Source organism: Lithobates pipiens, unplaced genomic scaffold (genome assembly GCF_037356315.1).
Source record: "Lithobates pipiens isolate NorthernLeopardFrog02 unplaced genomic scaffold, aLitPip1_a1.2 Scaffold_18, whole genome shotgun sequence".
Taxonomy (NCBI): Eukaryota; Metazoa; Chordata; class Amphibia; order Anura; family Ranidae; genus Lithobates; species Lithobates pipiens.
The window spans coordinates 240,915,396-240,932,644 of NW_027507758.1; the positions used below are offsets into that span (position 1 = coordinate 240,915,396).

Sequence of the window (17,249 nt, forward strand, 5' to 3'; positions counted from 1 at the left end):
CTTTCCATGTATTGAGTCTATCTCATACATTCGTTTCACCTTTTAAGTTGTATTCGTTGACTAAATTAACTTTTGCACGATATTCTGAAGCATCGGCCATGGAGAACCTTTCTTAATGCTCTTTCCAGATCGAGTAGTGCTGTTACCTATGCTCGACTCAAATCTCAGGGATACATCAGTCTTTCATGGGAACCAAGGAATTGTTCTGCTAACCTTTTAGCCCTTGTACACATGGTCAGACATTCCGACAACAAAATCCATCGGATTTTGTCCCAAACTGGTGTTGCATACACACGGTCGGACAAAGTTGTCGGAAAATCCGATCATTCGGAACATGATGACGTTCGTTCGTTACGACGGGACTACGTTCAGGCTAGTAGCCAATAGCCTTGGTCTCGTAATTTGATCTGCGCATGCGTGGCACTTTGTCTGATTGGAATTCTCTACAAACGATCGGATAACCCAGCTCTAAAACTTTGTTGGCCGGATATTCCGACGGATATTACGATGGAAACAGTCCGATGGAGCCCACACACGGTCGGATTATCCGACAACACGGTCCGATCGGGCATTTTCCGTCGCAATGTCCGACTGTGTGTACAAGGGCTAAGACTACTAACATGCGTCCTTTAGATGGGGGAGAGGACCTGTTGTGGCTTAGTTGGTTATAGCTCCTATCTAGTAAACGGGGAATCCTGAGTTTGACTCTAAGCCAGGGGTAGGGAACCTTTTTGGCTGAGAACGCCACATATTTTAAAATGTAATTTCATGAGAGCCATACAATATGTTTAAAACTAAATACAAGTAAATGTGTGCATTTTATGTAAGACTAACACTTTTAAAGTACAATTTGCCGAACATGACATGACCTCTGAATTCTTTTAATAATGTTGTTATGCTGTTGCTAACCAATGATGAATAAAGTACTTCTTACCGTTAATGCGACTTCTGGTGCTGCATGGTTTTGCTGATGGCTTTGTAGTCTGGTTGATGCGTGGTGCGGATTAGCTGCACAATAAGGATGGTCCCTGCTGTCTCTGGGATCTGTGTGTTTCCCAGCAGACAGCGGGGGACCCGCAGGAAGTGGCGTAAATATCCGCAGATTCTGCGGATATCTATGCCGGAAGTGGGTGCAGATACCTGTACTATACAGGTATCTGCACCCCCCTGCCCCCTGAAAGGTGCCAATTGTGGCGCCGGAGGGGGGGAGGGTTCCAATGAGCAGAAGTTCCACTTTAGGGTGGAGCTCCGCTTTAAGAAATGGACTCACCGACTCTCAATGCCTGCACTTAAGTATCAGGCTTAAGCACTTATCAGCAAACAGCAAGTAGTGAACTGTTGCTCCAATCATCCATTGTGAAAATTCAAATATTTCACATGTAAAATAATAAAGGTGCTCCAATAGTGTAAAACCATATAAATCAATTTATTAAAACACAAAAACACTTCAACCTTTACACTCACATTTCACAGTTCAAAAGCCAGCAAATAGATAGCAAAGTCACAGCAAGCCCCACTCCTGAACAGCACAAACTTTGGACTGTGGCCACGGCGGACACGAGGTGTGCGAGCTTGTAAGCGTTCTCACCCTCTCCTCAGTGCCCAGACACAGATGCCAATCACCACTTCCCAATAAAAAAAAAAAAAAATATATATATATATATATATATATATATATATATATACACACACACAGAGTGGATGGTCGTCAAGTGGTTAAACCAATGGGTTAAAAAAATGTTAAACGTTGGTGAGCCATGTATTTGAGCGTTTATCTGCATTTTTTGGTGTTGAAAAAATACTCTCAGAGCCCATTAGTTTTGGGGTTTTTTTACAGCCAAAAAACACCCCAGCCAAAAACAGTTGATAACAACCTGTGTGCATGGACACATAGGATAACATGCTGGAGAGTTTATTGACTATAAAAAATGTCTGAATCCAAAAACAGCAGCTGTAAAAACGTCCACAGTTCATGAGGCCTAAAAGTCATTGTGCAGTGCGTATCTATTTTGTTCTTGCTTCACATGATTTTATTAATGTGAACAGTGGTTGCATAAGACTTCATCTACATGGCAGTACAAGGGCCTTAAAGCATGCAGAGTCTGTGTAATCGCTCTTTCAAGAACCTCAGTCAGTGCATACACCTGCCTGTTGGGATGAATTGGAAGATATGGCTTGGTGGTTGCATAAAGCACTTGCACAGACATATGTTCTTTTTTTTTAAATATTTTTATTGAATTTTGCATAGCATATAAAAATAAAAGTACAAAGGAGAGGAATAATAGAGAAAAAAAGGAAAGTGAAAATTATGCCGCGTACACACGATCAAACAATCGGGTGGAAAAGTCCGGCAAACTTAAGTCCGCCGGACAATCCCCCCGTGTGTAGCCTTCGGCGGACTTTTTTTACCCGAAAGTACGGCGGACTTAGAAAGTAGTTTTGCACTCCAATCTTCCCGCCGGACTTGCATTTCGGAGGACAATCCGGCCGTGCGCATGCCAGTCCGCCGTACTTTTGAAATGGACGGACTTTTCCCGCCCGGAGAAAAGCCCGCTCATTTTGAGCACGTCTCCAGGTAGGCGGGGCCCGCGAAGGATGCGTCGCTGGCCCCGCCACCTGGTATGGACCTAAAGGGGAACCCCAACGCCAAAAAAAATCGGCGTGGGGGTACCCCCCAGGTCCAAATCAGACCCTTGTCTGAGCACGCTACCCGGCCGGCCAGGAAAGGGGGGGACGAGCGAGCGTCCCCCCTCCTGAGCCGTACCAGGCCACGTGCCCTCAACATGGGGGGTGCCTTGGGGAAGGGGGGGCCGCGTGGCCCCCCCCACCCCAAAGCGCCTTGTCCCCATGTTGATGAGGACAAGGGCCTCTTCCCGACAACCCTGGCCGTTGGTTGTCGGGGTCTGCGGGCGGGGAGCTTATCGGAATCCGGGAGCCCCCTTTAATAAGGGGGCCCCCGGATACCGGCCCCCCACCCTATATGAATGAGTATGGGGTACAATGTACCCCTACCCATTCACCTGTAAATAAAAGTAAAAAAAAACACAACACACAAGGGTTAAAATGGTTTATTGCACAGCTCCGGGGGTCTTCCGTCTTCGGGGGTCTTCTCGCCGGACTCCTTCTGCTAGCTCTTTTACTAGTGGAGGAGCCCGGCATTCTTCTTCGCCACCGCCCTCTTCTTCCGACTTCGGGGGTCTTGTCCCCCTCTTCGGTTCTTCTTGCCGGGCCACCGCGCCTTCTTCTAGATCTTTTACAGGGGGTTGGCCTGGTCTTCTGTCGTCGTCACCGTCTTCTGTTCTTCTGTTCTTCTCTTCAGATGTTGCCTCGTCGCTCCCTCCGCTCACAATGACGGGGACCGGGCGCACGGCGACTTATATAGGGACATCACCGGATGATGTCCCCGCCCAGTATGATGTCACAGTCCCAGCATCCTCTGGGACTTATTAAAGGGGGCTCCCGGATTCCGATAAGCCCCCCACCCGCAGACCCCGACAACCAACGCCCAGGGTTGTTGGGAAGAGGCCCTTGTCCTCATCAACATGGGGACAAGGTGCTTTGGCACCCCCCATGTTGAGGGCACGTGGCCTGGTACGGCTCAAGAGGGGGGGGTTCGCTCGTCCCCCTTTCTTGGCTGTCCGGGTAGCGTGCTCAGACAAGGGTCTGATGTGGACCTGGGGGGGACCCCACGCCGATTTTTTTTGGCGTTGGGGTTCCCCTTTAAGTCCATACCAGGTGGCGGGGCCAGCGACGCATCCTTCGCGGGCCCCGTCTACCTGGAGACGTGCTCAAAATGAGCGGACTTTCCTCCGCATGTGTGGGCGAGTCCGTTCATTATAAAAGTACGGCGGATAGTCCGGCGGACTTAGTACGCCGTATTAGTCCGCTAAAAAAGTGCCGTGTGTGGGCAAGTAGCCCGTTCGGAAAGTCCGGCGGGAAGTCCACCAGACTAAGTCCGCCGGATAGTCGGCTACGTGTGTACGCGGCATTAGTCTACTGGGTATATCGATTGTAAACATGAGAAAAACAGAATATCATGTCCAGAGAAACACGCCTCTGCAAACATTACAACATCTTCCCAGAGAACTGCTACCAATGTCATAACCTACCACTAACACATTCCTACTACTTGAAAACACGGATCGAAGCAGACATGTGCTCTGACCACAGATGGTGTACATTCAAGCATACATTCCTGTGCGCATGAAAGTGTTTTACACAACCCCAGCGCATAACCGCATACAGCCGCCTCTTCTAATTCATATAAGTGGGCAGCTGTACATGGCGGTTGCAGGTTCCAGGGGAGGGATTATTCAGCACACTATAAGACCCCTGAACAGCCGTGTGCATGAATCCTGAAACAAGTTTTTCTTCTACTGTAGCAATATACAGTAGTATGTGAATTTAGCACAAGCAACACTTTCCTCTTTAAACTGACCACTACTGAAGAGGTTACCAAACATTTCTCAGATGCACACATAACCAATTGTCCCCTAGACCCTGTTCCCTCGCAACTACTACTGTCACCCTCTTCTTCTATCTTATTCTCTCTCACATCTTCACTCTCTACTGGCACCTTACTATCCCCATTCTACAGTCTGGCTTTCACTTGCAGCACTCCACAGAAACTGCTCTACTAAAACTCACTAATGATTTACGATCTAGACCTCTCTGTAGCCTTAGATACTGTTGACCACCCACTCCTTCTCAATAAACTCCACTGCCTTGGCCTCCAAGATTCTGCTCTATCCTGGATCTCCTCTTAGCTATCACAGCACTCCTTCAATGTTATCTATAATTCTGTTTCCTCCTCTCCACTTTATCTTTCTGTATGGGTCCCCCAAAGCTCTGTCCTTGGACTCCTTGTCTTCTCTATCTACACCTCTTCCCTTGGTCACTTGATAAACTCAAATGGCTTCCACTACCTCTACGCCGATGACACTCAAATCTATCTATCTTCGCTTCTAACCTCATCCCTTCGGTCTCCTCTCGCATTAATAACTTACTAACTGACATTTCAACATGGATGTGGCACCACTTCCTTTAACTAAATCTCTTTAAAACCGAGCAATAAAACCGATCAATAATGCTACTATCAGTCTCTCCCCTCACACCAGGGTACTGGGTGTAATCCTAGACTCTGACCTGTCCTTTCTGTCCCAAATCCAATCACTGTCAAAATCTTGTAGACTTCATCTATGTAACATCTCTAAAATTCGCCTTATTTTAAATAATGAAACCACCAAGCTATTTATTCACTCCCTTATCTCTCGTCTTGACTATTGCAACTCCCTTCTCATAGACCTACCTCTCCATAAACTGTGCCTCTTCAGTCTAACATGAATGCTGCTGCCGGACTTCTCTACCTTAGCAACTTCTCAGTGTCCGCCACCCCTCTTTGCCAATCCCTCCACTGGCTTCCAATTGCCCAGCTAATTAAAGTCAAAATACTAACAACAACATGCAAAGCCATTCACAACATCTCCCCCGAGCTACAACACCAATCTTATCTCCAACTATCACCTAAACCAGAGATATGCAATTAGCGGACCTCCAGCTGTTGCAAAACTACAAGTCCCATGAGGCATAGCAAGACTCTGACAGCCACAAGCATGACACCCAGAGGCAGAGGCATGATGGGACTTGTAGTTTTGCAACAGCTGGAGGTCCACTAATTGCATATCCCTGACCTAAACCGTCCTCTCTGCTCCTCTCAAGACCTCCCACACTCAAGATCCCTTGTCTCCTCCTCCCATACTCATCTCCTCCAGGACTTCTCCAGAGTCTCTCCCATCCTTTGAAACTCTCTACTTCAATCTGTCTAGATATCTCCTACTTTGGCTACCTTTAGGCAATCCTTCAGGGAAGCCTATCACGCCTCCAATGAACTGAAATGTTATCACTTCCATCAGCTCGCCCCCCCAGTTATAATCTTTTTGTATGACTTGCCCCGTCCTATTAGATTGTAAACTCTTGTGAGCAGGGCCCTTTTAACCCTATTCTAATTTATTGTGTTGTTACTGTATTGTCTTTCTCTATATTGTAAAGAGCTGCAAAAACTGTTGGCGCTATATAAATCTTGCATAATAATAATAGTGATGTCCCCTCTTTATTGTGTTTTACACAGGCAACAACTTGAAAATGAGAAGAAAAAGAGGGAAGCGGTGGAGAAAGAGAAGGAGCAAATGATAAGAGAAAAGGAGGAACTCATGTTCAGGTTGCATGAATATGAAGAGAAGACTAAGAGAGCAGAGAAAGGTAATGCACACATTACCAATCAGGATTTATCACACTTTATGCTATAAAAGTTGTTTTCTTTGGTCAGTCCTTACAGTTTTCAACATCTTAAACACTTGTTAAAGTGTATGTCCAGTCAAAACATTTTTCTCATCCATTAAGGGACACAGGATTCAGTTGGGTCACACTTCCACCTATAGGAGCAGCAAACAAAAAAAAACATTGGCCAGTCAGTTATAACCCTATTCAACACCCAGCATGCTTGTGTTTTTCTGCAAATGTGCTTGGATTATGGATGTCTATTCTCTAATGAGCAAAACTTAACCAGTTTTACTAGCCATATTTTTCTTTTCTTTTCTTTTTTTTATTGTTGTTTCAATCAAGGATTCATCTACATGCTGCTGAGCTAGGCTCAGACCATGACCAGTCTCTGAAGTCTCATTCTGTGACTAAGCCCCTGGTTGGGGCGAAGACAGCCTGGAATGTGACCTTCAGGCACTGAGCTCTGCATTATTGTGGTGCTTTGTGTATTGGGTCTGCCGCAGAGCGCTCTCCAGAGCCGTGGTACTGTTTTTTGATCTAATGCCCCGTACACACGAGAGGGATTAAGTCTGACAGACTTCCGACGGAGTTCTAGCGGAGTTCCGCCGGAGTTCTGGCGGACTTTTCGACCGAACGGACTTGACCACACACCATCACACCAAACTCCGACGGAGTCGAACGTGATGACGTACGACTGGATTCGACGTAGGAAGTTCATAGACAGTAGCCAATAGCTGCCCTAGCGTCGGTTTTAGTCCGTCGGAGTAGCACACACACGAGCGAATTTTTCGAAGGGGACCGGGTCCGGCGGAGTTCCGTCGGGAAAATTTGAAGCATGCTTCATTTCTAAAGTCCGTCAGACTTTTGCGAAGCTAAAGTCCGTTGCAGCCCACACACGAGCGGATAGTCCGCCGGACTCAGTCCGTCGGAGTTTGGATGTCGAAAAGTCCGCTCGTGTGTACGGGGCATTACTCAGTTTCTGATGACTCCCTGTGTGAGTAAACCTTTGGATGTTGCACAGATAATCTTGTGTGCCACATTCAGACACTGCACTGTGCATTGTTGCACCTTTCAGACCATTGTGTACTGTGTCAGTTAGCCACTCCAGGTCCAGAGCCATGGCACAGCTTTTGTTGTGAACCAATCTCTGCAGTCTTACTCCCTCAGTGAGCCTGATTGTGGTTAATATATTCTGGGGAATGGACACAGCTTTATGGCATTTCTCAGTCTTTCATGTGTTGTATTAAGCCCTATACAGACAATTGGAAATCCTGCCAGCAAAAGTCCGATAAGAGCTTTTGGCCATGTGTATGCTCCATTGGACTTTTGCTGGCGGAATTTCTGCCAGCAAAAGAATGAGAGCAGGTTCTTTATTTTTCCGATGGAAAAAGTTCCAATCGGAAATTCTGATCGTCTGTAACAATTCCGACGCGTAAAATTCCTGCGCATACTGGGAAGCATTGAACTTAGTTTTCTCTGCTCGTCGTAGTGTTGTACATCACTGTGTTCTTGACGGTCGAAATCTCAGAGAACTTTTGTGTGACCGTGTGTATGCATGCCAAGCTTGAGTGGGATTCCGTCGGAAAAGCCATCCAAGTTTTTTCCAATGTAAAATCTGCTCGTGTGTATGGGGCATTAGTATAGCGCTTCCCCCCGGAGGAGACACTTAAGTTTGTTCAGCCCCTTACTCTGCCTCTCAACCCCAATAACAGTCTCAGTCCACTCTGGCACACCTGGCAATAGTGCAAGGACCAATGAGAAACACACACATTATGATAAAACACATAAATTGTCTTTACTGCAATATTTCTGTGGGGAAGTAACAAACAGTGTGTATATCTATATAATCAACTGGAGAGCAATAACTGAAATTAAGAACAATATAGCTCTTTATATACAGGCTGCTTTCAGGGGATTCCAAACCTGAGAATGTCCCCAATAGCAGCGACAGACAGAAATGGCATAACAGTTTATATCAAATTGGTTGCATCTACTCATATGTGGCTCTGACACCACAGGCCCAACTACAAACACTGTATTCAAATCAATATTTAATGGCTTAGCTTCCCAGATAAACTGTCCTGCACACCCACTGCATATACAGAGCCCGAGTATGTGTGTGTGCATATGGCACTTTAGTCCCTTTGAAGATAGATGAGAATTTGTATCTTCAGCTAGCCACTCTCATTGGTGCACTTAAATTCCTGAATAGCAGGGCCAAACAATACAACTGGCACAGATTATCAAATGACATTGCATGATCTTCCTCAGCAAGATGAAAGTAAAATGGCGTTTGTATATAGTGTGTCTGTATCCTAATGGCCGTGCATCCTGCAGCAGTACAGGTGTCAGCAATGTGACTAAGAGCAGTGATGTCTGTATACAGTGTCCATACAACTCTATCTGTGTGCAGTGTCCTTGTTTCCTGCAAATGTGCAAAAAGCCCTCTCACCCAGTCCTGCGGTGAAGGCCCAAATGAACATCCTGGAACAGGCAGGCTCTTCTAGTGGCTCAATTGGTCACCTCACATTAGAACCGATCAGCTGTGGATGCCTAAAATCATGTCGTGGACTGACCTGGGAGGCAGACCCTCTTCTCTAGGTATAATCTCTTCCTCAGACTCATGTAGTCTAAATCCCCACAGATCAGCAAGATTGAATCTAGCTCCCTGCTTCCTAGATTAGGCTGGCTCTTGTATTTCTGTCCCCATAGAAAGCTATGGGGCCGTTTTAGATGGGCACTACACATTCCAGAATTCTTTGCAGCAGCTGCTTGTTGAAGTCCTTCTGATTTGCTCCTGTAATTGTTCCTGTCCTTGGCTTTCCTCCGCCTGCCAATAGGGACACGGGAGGATGCAGAGTGAGCAGCCCTGTGTGTCTCCATGAGGAGAAAAAAAGAGGTTGGAAATATCCCCCTCAGAAACTGACAGGCCCTTTTCTCCCTCACAGAAGAATCTTGGCCAGCTTATCCAGGCAGCGGGATATGAAGGGCACCTGCTACATTAGTAACGCACACAGTCCTTTCCAGTTGTAGAGCCATGTCACAGCTTTTTAATGTAAAGTCTTTCCCAACCCATTTAATGGCTGGTTGGGATGCAGTAATGCCAGATTCCTCACAGTTTTGACAGTTGGGTGCGATTTTACATTTCCTACCTTATTTTACAGTCATGTTTGAGTAAACTGAGTGCTCCTTCAATCCACTAGGTGGAGTATTGTGTGTACACACTCCTTTCCTGGCTTTTGATTTATAAAAAAAGCATCTTCCTGCTGCTGCTACTACTGCTGATTTTAAGCACATCATGGATCATATAGTATTGTTACGCTGTTTGCCTTCGGCGACTTGATCACCTCTGGCCACCTATGACCCTCATCAGTATCACTCACTAGTTGCTTACCAATAAGCAGTGCAACATGTAATTTAAAAGATGCTCAGAGGACCTTGTCCCTTACTGTCCTCCTCTTTCAGATGACAACAGTATCCTTAAAGCAGACCTTCACTCAAAAGTGAAAGTGCCACTCGCTAATCATCCTCCTCACCACCACTCCTAACACATTTAAGGGATTTTTTTTTTAATGGGGAGTGGGTAACTTTTTGACAGGTACCAGCTTCCACTTCCTCAGTTCTCATCTAGACAAGAATAACATCTCTTGTCCTGCCCCTTTACCTACCTGCAGCATTCTTGGACACATTGAGAGGCTGTGGGACAGTCTTACTGCACCATACAATCTCAGGCATGCACAGTGGGGACCTGGCTGCGATTCTACATTTGCTAAATTTTACCAGGTGGATGTTCAGGCCTAGGCAGATGCCGGTCTCAGTCAGAAAATCCTACAGCTGGCCCTATCATGGTATTCTCAGTTAGTCCTCTTCTTGTTCTGTTAAGTTAAATAGCTCTGCTATTAGGGGATAGAGAAAGATTTTTATTTATACTGGACCCCCACCCTAAAAACAAGAGAAAAGTAAAATAATTATTGTTGCAAACAGTGACCAGCCAGACTGCAGTGAAGAAAGCAGTTAACATGAAACATACTCCTTTCCCCAATTTCTTTTAGACCTCTATCCCAGTTTTTAAAAGTAAATGAACATATGCATCTCACTAACTTATTAAAATCCTATAATTTTATTGGATTCAAAAAGACACAGCTTTTGTCATACAGGTGTGTGTTAGAATTTATATAATTTTAACCACTGATACAAAGAAGCTGAATAACCCAGTACAAACCCATCATTAATACCAGTCAAACCCACTTATGTACGTATGTAATCCTCTAGACATCCAAACTCCTGGGAATTTCCAGAAGACAATCTCATTGCTTAGTCAAAACAATCTTGCTGTGACAAAGATAACCCTTTCTTGCATTATCGCACATAACAAACTACCTTTCACATGTCCACACATTCTTGTTCAATAACTCTACAAGTTTGAAGGAGCTGAGGGGAACAAGACCCCATAACTATCAGGCCTGTAGCTTAGCAGAAGAAATGTTCCAAACTACCTTGATGCTTTGGATAATCTGTTGCAGAACTTGTAAAATTGGCTTTTCAGAGTGATATGTTATAGAGTGGCTCAGTCTATTAGAAAATGCAAAAGTTCTTTCTCGCATCTGCACTGTTTGAAATACACCCTTACCAATATAGTTTGTGCTTCTGTTAAACAGAATTATCTGAACAGATAAGAAAAGCCCATGAGCTGGAGGAAGAAAGGAAAAGAGCTCAGTTTGAAGCAGAAAGATTGGAGGCAGAACGCATTGCTGCTCTCCGTGCCAAAGAAGAGCTGGAGAGACAAGCTGTTGATCAGATGAAGAGCCAGGAGCAGTTGGTGAGTTCCCAATTTCAGTATGGTAGCGCTCAATCTACCTACAAAAACACAGCTTCTTACAGCCTGCTCAGTGTCCTCATATTCTCTTTAGAAGGGTTACTTTTAGCCTTGCATTTTGAGGATTTACTGCCACCTAGAGGGCACTATGAGGATTTGCTGCCATGTAGTGCACACCTGTTTTGTAGTGGGGTCCTGTCTTGTCATTGTTCTGGGGCCCTACAAAATAACAGTACAGGATATTACAACCGTGAGAATATGAGGACACAAAAAAAAGATCCTGACGCTCAGATTGTGCTTCTTTTTTCTACATGTCTATAAATGTATAAATATAATGTTTTTGGAAAGTGTGTATGAATGTATGTGTTCATATTACGAAAAAAAATCTGCATCCGACCTAAAACACAGAATTCTGTATTCTCACACTATTTTTCTTCTCCCATAGGCCTTAGAGCTTGCAGAGTATACAAATAGAATTACCCTTCTGGAAGAAGCAAAGAGAGCCAAAGAAGATGAGGTGGGCGAATGGCAGTTAAGGGTATGTACTCACACTTTCTTTTATATCTTACTGAACATGTCTAACAAATAATTACGAATACATTTATCTGCTTATTCTAAGAAAAGTCTGTATAGTAGCAATAATAATAATACTTTGTGCTTATTTATGTTTAATCTCTTTTTATTACGTTTTCAAAATATTGAGGTACAAAAGAATAATGTCCATGATGAGCCAAAAGGTACAAACATATCCATAGAAGGCAAACTTGTGCGTACTCGTACATATAAGTAATGCTTTAAGTCCAGTAATAACCAGAACATTTTAGTCAGAGCATAAAAAAGAAAGAGGAAGGACAGCAATCCTTGTTTATCCTTGTTTCAGAAACTAACAAAATACATACCCTGTTTCCCCTAAAATAAGACCTAGCGTGAGTGTCGGTGATGGCTGCAATATAAGCCCTACCCCCCAAATAAGCCACACCCTCTTTCCCCGAAAATAAGCCCTACCCTGAGAATAAGACATAGAAGGACTTTAGGCTTATTTGGGGGGTAGGGTTTATATTGCAGCCATCGTCGACAATCACGCTAGGTCTTATTTTAGGGGAAACAGGGTATGATCAACTAGACACACAGAAAACAATAGGGTTCCCAAATATAATATAGAGGAGTTAGAGTCTTCATATGTGGGTGTGCAGTAGCAAAACCATCTCTACGCCCAGGGTGATATCCCTAAATGGTGGATCAAAAAATGGGTCGAAATAAGTGAAAGAAAAAGTGGATAGAGGGTAAGAGAAAAAAAGAATGGGGGGGCGAAATGGGCAATGAAAGGTAGTTACATACATAATTAGTAAGGTTGAATAAAGACACCAGTCCAACCTGAGTGAGTGTCTACAATTGTCCCTATCCCTGTACATTGCACACTCACATCAGTCCCTACCCTTAAGGAGCCCACAATCCAAGGTCCCCATTCATATACTAGGATCAATTTTGGACAGAAGCCAATTGACCTACCTGCATGTCTTTGGAGTGTGGGAAGAAACCCACATGGTCACAGGGAAAACATGCAAACTCCAGGCAGGTAGTGTCGTGGTTGGGATTTGAACCAGCAACCCTTCTTACTGCTAGGTGAGAGCGCTAGCCACTACACCATTGTGCTTTTTTAGATGTTTACTTTGCTATAGTTTGTACTATTTTACCTGATCATTTGGTAGTTATACCACATTTCAAACATTTGTTAGACTTACATATGTTTCTAAAAAATGAAAGCACAATATTTGTACGTGGTTTACGTTATAAATATTGGCATTATAACCCTTGTTAGTCATTTGAATATATTTACCATATGTTGAATTTTTTCACAAATCCACATCCACATAGCTATAGAAAACATGCATATGTTTGCATTATAGGATAAGCTTTGAAACTATTGCTGTTAATTTTAGAAAGCTGCTGCAAAAGTGGAGATGTTGCTAAGATCAATTAATCCTGCCTCATTCTCAAGTGTCTGAAGACGGGTTCATTTAATTAATGTAGAAATTGGAATGTTAATGTGCAAAAAACTATAATACTTCAGTGTAGTTAGCTAAAAGATTGTTTCTGATTGGTTACAAGGGGTCACTGCACATTTTTTGTATTCCCTTTTCAATCTTATTTCGCCAAAGAACTGTGGTTGCTATAGGTAGTATATACAGTACATTTCATACTAATTTTCCTATATATCTTTGATACACATGTGTCTTGCCATGTGTTTTCATCTGTGAAAAGACTCTGGCAACCGCTAGCTTTGGTAATATAGTGACATATATAGATTGCTATTCCAGTTACATTTTATTCCTTTATTTCTATATTTATATCTTCACATAAGTCTCCAATGTTTTTTTATTAAGTGTGCTTTGGTTGAAGTACACTGTAATTAATGTTTTTTGTTTTCTTTGTAAACAGGCAAGGGAAGCTCAGAGTGACCTCCTGAGAACTAAGGAAGAGCTACAAATAGTCATGAGCACCCCTCCACTGCCCCCTCCTCCACCTCCACCTGCATATGTGCCCGTCAATGTGCCCATCAGAGAATACGTGAATGAGCACCTGCCAGAAGATGGAGTGGAGTTCAGTGCAGAATTCACATATGAAAACTTTCATGATGACCGCAAGGAGGAGTCGCGCATTACAGAAGCAGAGAAAAACGAACGTGTACAGAGGCAGCTAATGGTGAGATTACAATATGCACATGTATTTATGTATTGCTTACAACTAAAATATATTACTGTAGTTTTAGTCCGGGGGTTAGTTGTTTTAAAGAAATATATAGTCTTTTATATGTGACTGCCTATTTTGTTGCTTTCCACACTTATTTTGTGGCTTCCCCTCAAAATTCTGATTTTCTGTGATTTCCATGATTACAAGAAAGAGCTGTATACAAGTTGAAATTAATTACTCTATAATTTAGGCTATAACTGTAGAGTACTTAATACAGTGCCCCTTGAAATTATCCACATTTTGTCATGTTATGACTAAATAAAATACTTAAAAACTTAAATGTATTTTATTGGGAATTTTATGTGATAGACTAACCCAAAGTGGCACATAATTGTAAAATAGAAGGAAAGCGATAAATGTTTTTCAATTTTCTTTACAAATATGTGAAAAGTGTGGCATGGATTTGTTTTCAGCCCCCTTTACTTTACTCAATTGGAGCCAATTTCATTCAGAAGTCACCTAATAAATAGAGTCCACCTGTGTGTAATTTAATCTCAGTATAAATACAGCTGTTCTGTGAAGCACTCAGGTTTGTTAGAAAAACTTGAATAAACAGCATCATGAAGTCAAAGGAACACACCAGACAGGTCAGGGATAATGTTGTGGAGTTTAAAGCAGGGTTAGGTTATAAAAAAAATATCCCATGCGTTGAACATCTCACGAAGCATTATTCAATCCATCATCTGAAAATAGAATGAGTATGGCACAACTGCAAACCTACCAAGTCATGGCTTTCCACCTAGACTGGCTGGCCGGGCATGGGGAGCATTGACCAGATAAGCAGCCAAGAGGCCCATGGTAACTCTGTAGGAGCTGCAGAGATCCACAGCTTAGGTGGAAGAATCGATCCACAGGACAACTATTAGTCGTGCACTCCACAGATCTGACCTTTATGGAAGAGCGGCAAGAAGAAAGCCATTGTTGAAAGAAAGCCATAAGAAGTCCCGCTTGCAGTTTGCGGGAAGCCATGTGGGGGACACAGCAAACATGTCGAAGAAGCTGCTCTGGTCAGATGAGACCAAAATTGTACTTTTTGGCCTAAAAGCAAAACGTTATGTGTGGTGGAAAAATAACACTGCACTATCACCCTGAACAGACCATCCCCAACGTTAAACTTGGTGGTGGCAGCATCATGTTGTGGGGATGCTTTTCTTCAGCAGGGAGAGGGAAGCTGGTCAGAGTTGATGGGAAGATGGATGGCGCAAAAATACAGGGCAATCTGTTAACAGCCTGCAAAAGACTTGAGACTGGGGCGGAGGTTCACCTTGCAGCAGTACAACGACTCTAAACATACAGCCAGAGCTACAATGGAATGGTTTAGATCAAATATTATTCATGTGTTAGAATGGCCCAGTCAAAGTCCAGACCTAAATCCAATTGAGAATCTGTGACAAAACATAAAAAGTGCTGTTCACAGATGCTCTCTGACAGAGCTTGGGTTATTTTGCAAAAAAGAATGGGCAAAAATCTCACTCTTTAGATGTGCAATTAGAGATATACCCAAAAAGACTTGCAGCTGTAATTGCAGCAAAAGGTGGTTCTACAAAGTATTAAATCAGGAGGGCTGAATACAAATGCACACTTTTCACATATTTATTTGTAAAAAAAAAAATTGAAAACCTTTTATCATTTTCCTTCACTTTACAATTATGTGCCACTGTGTTGGCCTATCACACAAAATACCAATAAAATACATTTACGTTTTTGGTTGTAACATGACAAAATGTGGCAAATTTCAAGGGGTATGAATTAGGGATCGACTAATATTTTTGGTGCTGATACGATACCGATATTTCGGCCACCTCTCCTGCCGATACCCAATTTGCCGATATTTTGTACATTTAAAAAAAAAATTACACTGTCCTTTTACATTTTTTTTGCTTTTTTATCACTGTTATTGGTGTCACAAGGAATGTAAACATCCCTTGTGACAGTAATAGACATTGACAGGTACTCTTATGGAGAGATCAGCGTTTTTGAGTACTTTATTTTTTACAACTGGCACCTTTAAGATGCCAGTAATCCGAGAATTTATTCAAGGCACTGTACATACGTTCTTTGACATACATGTGTGTTAATGCACAAGTTTTAATGTGCATTTTGTCACATCATGTGTGTGTTGTGTTATTTAGTGTATTCATTGTAAATAAGTTGCAAATGCACAACAGTGGACACAAAAATGGATATGCAGCCATGTTTGTTACACAGTGTACCACAATGCACAGTAGTGTGTTACCATGCATTGGCTGCATGCTAACACTACAAAGAAATGGCACTACAAAAGTGTGTTTTTGCTATCAAAGTTTTATTTTATTTTTTAGCACTTAGATGTACTACGAATGTTTGTCTTTCTTCATTACAGGCTTTGACAAGTGAATTGTCTCAAGCACGAGATGATACCAAGAAAACTCACAATGACTTGTTGCACACAGAGAATATGCGAGTGGGCCGCGACAAGTACAAGACTCTGCGGCAGATCCGACAGGGCAACACAAAACAGAGAATCGATGAGTTTGAAGCTATGTAATGGATGTCCAGTGTCAGAAAACACATTGTATCTCCTTCAAGAATTTTTTGAAGGGTCTTTGAATAATAACAATGTATAGTTGACGTTAAATGGCAACAAAAGCAGAAAAAACAGCTGGAAAATATTGTTTATTCTCCACTTTACGAAATTTAGACAGCTACATGTTGAAAGCATTGTAGCAAAAAAGTTTTCTATAACGGGGCCAAAATGCTTTACGGTTGACCCAGGCAACCGCAGCTCATTTTTGCACCATGCAATTATTTAAGTAAATAGTTTATTAGAGATTATGTTTATCAAGCTTAATAATTAACAGTTGAAATTGTGGTGCCAAAAGATTCATGTTCTTTGACTTTGGAGCAAAATATTTTTTTTTCCCATAATAGTCAGCTGTTTGGCGCCAGATTGTATACACTGATGCAGAAGGGTCATTTTGTTATTATTATTTTTTTCACTGTAAATCGCATTGGTGTATGCCTTTGATTAAAGATTTCTTGGGTGAATACTGTGCCATATATTTTCTGTGTAATTTTTCACTGCTTACAAAAATATGTATTTAGCCTTGATGGTTAACATATAAGCCAGATCAAATTTTTGAGTGTTAAAACATTTAAAAAAATAAAGTAAAGCTATGTCAATGAATTTATTATTAAGGCATTGTGGTACCTTTGAATTGTCACTTGTTTATTTATGAGTATAGTGCAATAGTTTCCAAAAGTATTGCAGCAACAATTTGCCATGTACATGACAAATATCTAATCCAATCGAAATATATACAGTATAAAAAGCAAAACATAAATAAAAAAATGCTTAAAAGGTTTGTAAACCCTAACATTGAACTTCTCTCGGTCTTGTAAATATATATAATTGAACGCATTT

The 17,249-nt window shown here is 42.5% G+C and overlaps 1 protein-coding gene across 1 annotated transcript in view; it reads left to right on the plus strand.

Annotated features, from left to right (window-relative positions):
• Window positions 1-17,012, plus strand: part of EZR (ezrin) — a 118,134-nt gene extending 101,122 nt beyond the window's left edge. The window contains exons 10-14 of the mRNA XM_077486727.1: window positions 6,128-6,258; window positions 10,938-11,098; window positions 11,541-11,633; window positions 13,535-13,798; window positions 16,209-17,012. Of these exons, the coding sequence (XP_077342853.1) occupies window positions 6,128-6,258; window positions 10,938-11,098; window positions 11,541-11,633; window positions 13,535-13,798; window positions 16,209-16,373 (814 nt within the window). The 3' untranslated portion in view covers window positions 16,374-17,012. The remainder of the gene's footprint in view (window positions 1-6,127; window positions 6,259-10,937; window positions 11,099-11,540; window positions 11,634-13,534; window positions 13,799-16,208) is intronic.
• Window positions 17,013-17,249: the final 237 nt, after the last annotated feature.